The sequence below is a fragment of the Ctenocephalides felis genome, unplaced genomic scaffold (assembly GCF_003426905.1).
Source record: "Ctenocephalides felis isolate EL2017-DRISC unplaced genomic scaffold, ASM342690v1 CF-g0.4_SCAFFOLD_03571, whole genome shotgun sequence".
Classification (NCBI taxonomy): Eukaryota; Metazoa; Arthropoda; class Insecta; order Siphonaptera; family Pulicidae; genus Ctenocephalides; species Ctenocephalides felis.
In genome coordinates this window covers 24,259,287-24,269,412 of record NW_020539725.1, presented here as the reverse complement: position 1 = coordinate 24,269,412, position 10,126 = coordinate 24,259,287, and the positions used below count along the sequence as shown (strand labels likewise).

The 10,126-nt window shown below is 26.1% G+C and overlaps 3 protein-coding genes across 3 annotated transcripts; all 3 read left to right on the top strand.

Annotated features, from left to right (window-relative positions):
• Nucleotides 1-1,833: 1,833 nt before the first annotated feature.
• LOC113385827 (ovarian-specific serine/threonine-protein kinase Lok-like) lies at nucleotides 1,834-3,437 on the top strand. Its single transcript, XM_026623657.1, is given in 6 exon segments — nucleotides 1,834-1,881; nucleotides 2,025-2,174; nucleotides 2,176-2,265; nucleotides 2,691-2,894; nucleotides 2,967-3,174; nucleotides 3,331-3,437. Coding segments are annotated over 6 exon segments (807 nt in total).
• On the top strand, nucleotides 3,383-4,058 carry LOC113386945 (serine/threonine-protein kinase Chk2-like). The gene is made up of 2 exons (XM_026624705.1): nucleotides 3,383-3,511; nucleotides 3,715-4,058. The coding sequence occupies exons 1-2, from the start codon at nucleotides 3,446-3,448 to the stop codon at nucleotides 3,892-3,894; spliced, it is 246 nt and encodes an 81-aa protein (XP_026480490.1). The 5' UTR covers nucleotides 3,383-3,445; the 3' UTR covers nucleotides 3,895-4,058.
• A 1,357-nt stretch (nucleotides 4,059-5,415) lies between these two features.
• LOC113385044 (protein pelota-like) lies at nucleotides 5,416-9,847 on the top strand. Its single transcript, XM_026622847.1, has 8 exons — nucleotides 5,416-5,555; nucleotides 5,626-5,722; nucleotides 6,281-6,427; nucleotides 6,987-7,241; nucleotides 7,584-7,806; nucleotides 8,357-8,549; nucleotides 9,480-9,586; nucleotides 9,706-9,847. Exons 1-8 carry the CDS (start codon nucleotides 5,515-5,517, stop codon nucleotides 9,801-9,803), a joined length of 1,161 nt encoding a protein of 386 aa, XP_026478632.1. The 5' UTR covers nucleotides 5,416-5,514; the 3' UTR covers nucleotides 9,804-9,847.
• Nucleotides 9,848-10,126: the final 279 nt, after the last annotated feature.

Genomic DNA, 10,126 nt, shown 5'->3' with positions numbered 1-10,126 from the left:
AAATTTAACAAATAATAATATTTCTATATAAATCATGATTTGCTTCTGACAAAATCTATATCTAAGCAAGCGGCACGTAACAAATAAAATCATGGGTAGTATGCCTCGAACTTCGATAATACTATAATTAAAATCACTTCATCATAAATCATCAATTAAGATCGACATATAATATATATATATATATATATATATATATATATATATATATAATAATATACTATAGAATGTGTGCATAAATTCTCGTAGCTTTGTTAAAGTGAGAGTATAATAAGTTTATGTTTGCCAAATTTCAAATTCATCAAAACAATGGTGATATAATATATAATATACTAAAATATGTATTAATAATTAATTATAAAATTAATTAATAATTGGTTATTATGGAAGATTTCTATAGACTACTGGGAACAACAAATCATACTAACAAATATTTCAGAGTCAAAAGTTCGATTGCGCTTATATACATGCTTATTTAAAAGATTATTTTGCGCATACCATTGGTGAACCATTAATTTGTATTTTAATAGTATTCATAAACTGAGGTACATAATTTAAACTATTTACACTAACTATTTACAACTAAAATTAAATAATAAATTCTTTAAATTAACGCTTTTTTAGTTTCTGCTAGCTGTTTTATTGCTACTTTGAATATAGAATTGCAAATTGTTAACAAAAATAAATAATGTATCATGGATATAAATTCATAAAAAAATAATAATAAAATAATAATTTTGAATATCAGATACATATTTTTCCGCCAAATGTGCTGTCAAATTATTTCTACATAACTTCATGCCAGTATGCATTTATCAAACAACATTCAACAGAAGCCATTATGAAAAAACTCGTTTAACGCACATATTTTATTTTATTGTAAATTATACAAAATAATAATGACAGCATGACTGGAAATGTAAAATCAAATATCATAAAAAGTCTTCGTTCGAAGCTGAGAACAATGAGAATAATGTGCATGAAACTATTTGGGGGCAACTAGTAGTTATACGACGACTTCACAAAAATTTGGTATTTTGTTAAGATGATTTACAATTGTTTGCATGCTTGTTGGTTTTCTCCAATATCAATTGTTTTATATCGTAGATCTTTCTAAATTGGAGTATGCAGTTGGCAGAGAAAATTGTGACATAAATTTGACTACAGACGAAATGTCTGTTGAACACCTACAATTTATATCTAGGACACATTTTAAACTTAAACGAGAGACAGTTGGAATTCTCCTGTTTATTTAGAAGTGAGTTGTTAAGAATATTAGCTGAGTAACAAATGTACTCTTGTATGCCATTAAATTTTCTGCGTAAAGGTAAATGTCTGCAAATTTTGATTCACAAACCATTTCAAATTCTTCGAATCATCATAAAAAGTTTATATCATTGGTAGTTTCAATGTTGATGAAATTTTGAGTTTTTTCTTTGATATCTCGTTCCTATTATCATCAATTGAATATATTGATATCACTTATGCATTAATATTCATGAGATGTTATATTTTGTATAAAATGCGAATAAAGTTAACATACATCTTGATAATATTATTAGAATTGGAAGTTGTTTAGAAGGAGAAAATTATTTTGATTTCCTCTTTCTGATATAACATAATTTATTTTTAATATCATGTTTCAATTTATAATAATAGTAATAAATAGCCTATTATAATTGATAATAATTACTTTTCACGGTGTGTCTTTTTTGTGACAGATATTACATTGTTTTCATGCAGTTGATAGAAGATATTATGTATAAAACTTTAATAAATAAAGTTTTTCATTTGAGTGCATTTCAGGATTTTTCTCGAAATGGAACATTCATAATGGTGAAAAAGTTGCAAAGGAAACCAAAGATATTGCAAAATGAAGATGTTATGCCAATAGGTAGTAAGTTATGTTATTAAAATGTAATTTTTTAGTTTTTGGTTTTCCATACATGTGTATTTAGCTTTGTCCATTGTATAAACATGACTTACTTTGTTATAATTGTTCTATTATTATTTATAGTGTTTAGATTTTTGATCGTTTCACACATACTGTGGATAAAATCCCAAAGCTCATCAAAGATGACTACTACATTTCCCGTGAGCTTGGAAGCGGTGCATGTGGTGTTGTGAGATTAATATTTAACAAAAGGACATGTGATAAATTTGCTATGAAAGCAGATCATCAAGAGTAAAGCAGATGATGAAAAGAAATTAAATCATCCTAATCGTATTATGAATGAAATTAATATTATGAAAAAATTAGATCATGTGAGTAAATTGTTAAATTTGAATTAGTAAGAAGATGAGTAAACATTCAAAAATTCATTCATTAATATTTGATTTATAATTTTGATTTCACTGATTTCTTGTAATGAAATAAGTAAAACAGCAATTTTCAATGCTTTAATTTGAGGAATTATATGTTGATATAATTTTAGTGGCAAACGTGTTAAATTACAATACTTCAAAACCACACATAGATAATTCTTCTAAGTATGCTTTAATGTTTTATTTTTCATTATTTAGTATAACTGTGACCCAATTCATGATGTGGAATTTTCTACCTTTCACATTAATTTCTAATAAATTTAATGTGAAATTCCTTGAACTAATTAATATTTATATAGTACTCGAATCTGGTTGAATCTGGTAAAGTTATAATTTATTTTACTTACTTATAATATATTTTTTAGCCCTTCATAGTTAGTGTCTACAACATTGTTGAAACTCCTGAAGCAGTATTTTTGATATTGGAGCTTATGAATGGAGGTGATTTATATAATAAAATTAAAGAGTCGAAATATCTGAAAGAACCAATAGTTAAGAATATTATATACCAACTAGCTGTTGCTGTTAATTACTTACATCGACAGAACATCACACATAGAGATTTAAAAGTATTAAATTGAATATCTTAGCTGATATAATAATTTATATAATAGCTATATTAATATCTTATTTCATTTTAGCCTGAGAATATTCTGTTACAAAGCAATAGTGATGATTCAATAGTCAAACTATCAGATTTTGGCTTAAGTAAAATTGTTGAAGGTAACACAGTGTTACAAACTGAATGTGGTACTGCATGGTATGTTGCACCCGAAGTGATATTAAAGAATTATAAAACTTATACTGAAAAAGTTGATGTTTGGAGTCTCGGTGTAATATATATGTTTGGTATGTATTTATGTAGGCAAAAGATTGATATATTTTTTTTATAAATTTATCATTAATTCTATTTGAGTGGGAGTTTTTTTTCAATACTTCTGACAATATGACAATAATTTTATCTTTGCAAATAATAACTGACCATATAATATATTTGTCTTTCAGTCTTTGTGGATGCTTACCCTTCTCAGCAGCTGATCAAATTTGCAAAGGAAAATATTCTTTCAAACAAAGTATTTGGTCTTCGGTTAGTGCTGAATGCAAGGATTTAATTTCTAAAATGTTACAAGTAGATCCAAAAACTAGATATAGCAGTTCCGAAGTTCTTAATCATAAATGGTTACAGGTTAGATATGAATCATTTATTATATTGTTCATCAATGCAACTGGTATGCCAATTGTATTTAGAAATATTAGTGACATTACTAGATTAACAAACTATATTATTTGTTGTTAGTGATTTGCTTTGCACAAAATGAAGTATTTGCATTTTTTATATTTTACTTAAATTTTATGGCATATTAATAATGTTTATATATTTTTATATAGGATCCTGATGTTATTAAGCGTTATAATGATTTATTAAATCAGGAAAATGAAAAACAAGAAATTACTGTTTCTGATTTGGAAGATTCAATAAATGAACATTATAATAATTCTTGTCCTGAAAATTGTCTAGATATAATAGAACCACCTGCCAAACGTCATCGAAGTCTACTTATTTTTTAGCGATTCAAAAGTTTGATTTGTTATCAGTATTAAAAAGAACAAAATGTACATGCTACATACAAAGGTACTTCTATGCTCTAAGTAATAAAATGACATAAAAAATTACATTTAAAATATGAAATATTTTTATAAATAATAGTGAATAATACTTTTGATAATTGCACCCTGAGAAAAAAAAGCATACATTATGATAATATTTTCTTCTTTAAACACAGTAAATTCTGCAAATCAAATCAAATTAATTGTTCGGCCATGTCATGTGTATGCTTATTTTAAAACTAAGTTTCTTTACCAAAATTTTATCTTTCAATTTTAATTAATTTTTCAGATATTCATATTTTATAATATTTATTGCAAACAATATAATTTATCTAGCTTTTTCTGTTTGCATGCTAAGAGCATAGAAGTATTGTTAGCATTTGTTTATTTTGGGTTTAACTCATAGTTTTAAGTTGAGAACATGTACCTGATTTTGATTATAATATGTTGCATGTTACCTCAGTTGTGCTCCACAATGAAATGTACCTAATAATTTAAGAATGTTATGAATTGAGTTACTTTATCAGAATATATTTTTTATTATTGATGAATAATTACACATTTGTTTTAATTTGGAATGTATAGTATACTGTAGGTGTAAAAGTGTTTAATATCATTCTTACATACAACTAAAAACTTTTGTGAACTTCTTTGTGCAAAATTATATATTGAAGTACTTCAACCAAAGCCTCCGGAGCATAATTCAAATCCAAAAATTTGAGAATAATTCTGTGAAAATAGTTAAAACATAAGGTTGAAATAATGTATTATTTTTATATTGCACACTTTAATATACCTAAGTAGAGTTGGGTTTAATTTTACTCCAGCTAAGTTGGAAAGAGTCAAATATTCACTTTCTGGAATCATTTTTTTTTACTTCAATTCAATATAATATTCTACTTCAATAAGAATTACACCATGAAAAATGCGAAAAGACCTCTCAGTTTAATCCAAAACTTAAAGTTGCTTCCAATTTATAATGTATTGCCAATTGTTTTAAGACTTTGTACAAAACCGCTTCTAACGATGTGTTTAAATAAATAATTCATTTGCTTCGTAACGTCAAAATGTGTCAATTTTTTGTTTAGAGTGAAGTTGGTTGATATAGTCATGTTGCACAACACTAGAATAATTATTTTCGTTTTGTTGGTGATTCTGTAAAAATTTCAGACGAAACTTCATTTGACGCCGCCAACGCGCCAACTTGCTCATTTTCAAAAGTTTTGACAACGGATCTCCTAATCCAAAAAAATACTTCAATATTTTTCTGTGCTGCTGTTCTCATAGGTTTGTTTGCAGATTACCCTAATGAGAAATTTGAAAGATATGATACGTATATAAAGTGAACAAAAAATCAGAGATATGTTTACTTATCTATGGATATGTATTTTGAAAATGCCACGTCCACCGTGATAAACCAAGCTTACCACACCATCACGATAGAAAATAATCTGCTGAAAATCGACGTGTTGACACTTTGGAATTTTCACTGATGTTTCGATGTCTGTAGACTTAAATTACACAATTGAAAATGCTAAAATGTGATATTATTATACGATAATAATACGTTCTTAGGCCGAAATGAAATTGGTTCACAAAAATGTGGAAAAAAATGGAGAAGGGTCAGTTAAAATAAAATATTTTGTTATTTCTTATGATTACCAGAGGTTATGTTTTTAATTACTTTTTTAGGAGTGTTTCCCTTATTCCCGAAGAATCGGAGGATATGTGGCATGCTTTTAATTTAATATCTGAAGGCGACTCCGTTCGAGCATCAACGATAAGAAAGGTATGATAAAAATATTTTTGATAATAATTACTACATTTTTTTCAATATTACTCCAGTTTGTTTACCGCTTTACCCATCTTATTTTTTTTTGAAATATCTTAGGAATCGTATAACATGGAGCCTTCATTGTTGTTTATAATCTTGCACTGATTATATCATTTATATTTGTCATTTATAATATCTTTCGTGTTTTGTTCTGTGCTAAATTTTCAGTTTCATCAATTCGCATAGTCTCTATCTTTTGAGAAAAAACTTTAAATGCAGTTTTCCAAAGTATATTTATATAAAAGATATTATAATACTCATTTTCTTTATCTAATATTATTCACTAATAACATATGTTACTTCTATATATGGCTTTCTGTAATTTTATATGAATTATTGCATGACAAAAATCAAAAATATCTTAATAATGCTACTTTATGCCGACTGTATATGTATAAATGGCCAATTAAATTATGTAACAAAATTTTAATTTATTAAAATTTCTTTGAACATACAAAACATATTCATAGTTTTAGCAAAACAACTAAACCATTACTTATATTTATATTGCAGGTTCAGAATGAATCCGCAACAGGTTCTTCCACCAGCAACAGAGTTCGCACGATTTTAACAATTAGAGTAGAAAATATAGATTTTGATACTCAAGCTTGCATGCTGCGACTTAAAGGTCGAAACATTGAAGAAAATCAATATGTCAAGGTAAGAACCTGTTAATATGATATACATAAATGTTAAAATATAATAGTATACTTAATTTAATAAAATTTCTACAACCATGTGAATAATTAAATTTTATAAGAGTGAGTTTCAAAGTAGTTAATATATTTTCTATATATTTACAATTTACAATTACTTTTTAATGATTAATCAAATTATGATTTCATTGGCTAAGCAAACTATAGAATATTTTGCAAATCAAATTTATAGTGAATAGTACCTTTTTATAACTAGCAACTTCTACTCTCATTTATGAAAAACAATTAGAATTATTTTAAGGAATAGACAGTATTTTTTAAAAATGATTCAATACATCAACAGTTCTATTAAACAAATCAAAAACCATATTATATTTGATAATGTTAAAATTACATAATAGTGAGGTTTAAAAATATTTTAAAAAGGTGCCTTACTCCTTAAGACCTGATTAAGTAAAATATATTTAACTTTATTCAAAAATGTTTATGTATTAGCATTGCAACTACATGTTGCAAATATGTACATAAAATGGCAAAGCTATAAAATGATATTTTTTTTGTAGATGGGTGCTTATCATACTTTAGATTTAGAACTAAATCGAAAATTTTCACTTCATAAACAATTATGGGATTCAGTTGCATTAGAACGTGTGGATTGTGCGTGTGATATAACACAAACAGCCGATGTTGCAGCTGTGGTTATGCAGGAAGGATTAGCACATGTTTGTTTAATTACATCAAGTATGACTCTTATAAGAAGCAAAATTGACCAAAATATACCTCGAAAAAGAAAAGGCTTTGTGTCGCAACATGAAACGGTAAATACTTTATAATAAAGAATATAATATAATTGCTTAATTATAAATTCAAAAATAAAATTACTGCAAATTTAAACAGGAATGTGTGACTGCATTCACCTTGTTTTGGTTATTATTGTTCAATAAATCAATAAAGCCACATTTTTAGCATAAAATAAAATTATGTATATAATATCTTATAGAATGTTTTAAATTGTGTTTGATTTTTTTTTTTAATACAATAGTTATTATAATGTTTTAACTTTATATCAGTAGCCAATCGTGATAAAAATCAGATATCACTGTCAATGTAGGTACTATTTATTAATGAAGCTCTCTAAAATATTGATTTCTTTATTTCAGGGTTTAGCAAAGTTCTATGAATCAGTTATGCAAGCTATTTTACGTCATGTGAATTTTGAAATTGTGAAATGTATCTTGATAGCATCTCCTGGATTTGTGAAAGAGCAGTTCTTTGATTATATGTTCCAGAAAGCTGTCAAATCTGACATCAAAGTATTATTGGAAAATAAATCAAAGTTTATGTTAATTCATGCTTCTTCAGGATTTAAACATTCTCTTAAAGGTAATTCAATTTTTTTTTAACAATTAAAACACTATATAGACTTTTCTAACCCAACTGTACTACAATTCGAACAAAATTTATTTATTGAAGAATTATAGAAGTATCATCTTTAACTATTTATAACAATAAGACAATAAACTATGAATATTACATTGGATATAATAAATTTAAATATATGAATAATAAATATTAATCAAAACGATTATATTAAATATTGTAATTTTATTAGTTACACCTAAATCAATATACAACCAACTAAACATGATAGCATTTTGTTTCAAAGGTTTTAACAGCGTTTGAAGTAGAATAGATTATTTGATCTAAGGATAAATGACGAATTGATATCATAAGAAAAGTATGAAAATGTTTACATTTAAAAACAGTAAAGTTTTATAAAATTGAAATTATAAACAAATATTAGATTAAACATTTATAACGTTCTTAAAAATATGCAAGAAAGTACTAACAAAATTTACTTTAAGGCACATGCCAAAACAATTATTTTGAGCATTTTGATTTTTGTACTAACATATTTCTTCTTTTTTTTTAGAAGTACTTCAAGACCCTTCTGTTTTATCTAGAATTTCAGACACAAAAGCTTCAAGTGAAGTCAGGGCTTTAGAGAGTTTTTATACCATGTTGCAATGTGAACCTGATAAAGCATTTTATGGTAAAAAAGATGTGCTTAGAGCTGCTGAAGCTCAGGCTATTGAAACCCTTATGATATCTGATAATTTGTTCAGGTAATTAAATTAATAATAATGTTATCATTGTCATTATCATAGTGGGTGTTCTAGACTGGAAGTTTTAAGAAATCGATTTTGTTTATATTTTTAAAGTGCAACTATTCACAAATATGCGTAGAGAAGATTTTACAAAATATAAATTGATTTTGAAGGTGTAGCTGTTTGAGCACAATAATTCTCTTCTGTTTTAATTAAACAATACCTCAATTTTCTCAACTTCTAAAGGAATTTGTGATTTTTTTTGACAACTTATCTGTTGTTCATATAAATGCGACTACATTCTAGATTAATAATCATTTCTTCATTAGATTATTTGGAGGGCTAAAATCAGGGGTATATCAATGCCCCAATTTTCGGAGACCCTCCACTTGATCACCGGTTAAAATTAAAGCTTTTTAACTGTTTTTCATTTTCAATTCTTTTCTGCATTCTTCAAACATTAACTAATATCTTATAAAAGAAATTCTTTATCGACTTTCGAACATTACATAAAATGTATGCCTCCAGACTAAAATTCCTGCCCTAAATAATTTATATGTACTGATGCTAATCATTTGTTAACATTGTTTTATTTAAGCTTTAATTAATGAAGAAGAAATCATCAATCATAAGATGAAGTAGGTTTTCAAACTAAATCTGATGAACAAAGGAGAGTTCAAAGACATATGTTAATAATAAGATTAATTATTACTAACATTTGAACTTATTACATTAATAATTAGTACATTATTAAGTACAATATTAATTAGTAAATGCATATGTTATTCATTGCAAAATATTTATTTTTTGTTTGTTACATCGCGCGCGTCTTTATAACCGTCTTTATATTTCTTAAGAACAAACAGAATTTTGATGGATTGTGAGAAAACACATTATTAAATCATCTATTGCAGCCATCAGTTTTCAGTATTTGTATTACATTTATAGATGCCAAGACGTAGCAGCCAGGAAGCTGTATGTCGGCCTTGTTGATAATGTTCGCGACTTTGGCGGAGAAGTCAAAATATTTTCAAGCATGCATGTTTCTGGTGAACGTATGTATCAAAAATAATATTAATTTTATATAATTTTTATTTTATAATTTTTAATTTACAGTTCTTTTATGATTTATAATAACATGTTGTTACATAACTAATAATATATACTTTTATAGAATTAGATCAATTGACTGGTGTAGCAGCAATTTTGAGATTTCCTATGCCTGAACTAGAAGATTCTGAAGATGACGACAATGAATCGGATAAACGGTGATTCATACAAGAAATATACATAGTTATATTTGTATGTAATTGTACATAGAGATTATTTATTTTTACTTTACTTTAAAACTAATAATTAATACATTTATATTAAATGTGTTTCATTGATAACAATTTTTTCCAGTGTCATTTTTATTTGAAATGTTATCAGTGCTTTTGGTGCCTAATTTTTAGCTGCCTTATTTTTATTTTGAAATTCTCTGAGCTCATCTAATAAAATTATAAACACATATAATTTAAATTGAGCAACAAATATGATTTAAATATTTACCTTAAGAATTTGACGGCTTTATTATTAGATTGGTGTTAAAATTT

Excerpts from the sequence above, each read along its gene's own strand:
- LOC113386945 (XM_026624705.1), top strand. The coding sequence starts at position 3,446 with ATGTTACAAGTAGATCCAAAAACTAGATATAGCAGTTCCGAAGTTCTT. Across the intron at positions 3,512-3,714 it reads TTAATCATAAATGGTTACAG|GATCCTGATGTTATTAAGCG; the intron begins GTTAGATATGAA and ends ATTTTTATATAG.
- LOC113385044 (XM_026622847.1), top strand. The coding sequence starts at position 5,515 with ATGAAATTGGTTCACAAAAATGTGGAAAAAAATGGAGAAGG. Across the intron at positions 5,556-5,625 it reads GTGGAAAAAAATGGAGAAGG|GAGTGTTTCCCTTATTCCCG; the intron begins GTCAGTTAAAAT and ends TTACTTTTTTAG. Across the intron at positions 6,428-6,986 it reads AAGAAAATCAATATGTCAAG|ATGGGTGCTTATCATACTTT; the intron begins GTAAGAACCTGT and ends TTTTTTTTGTAG.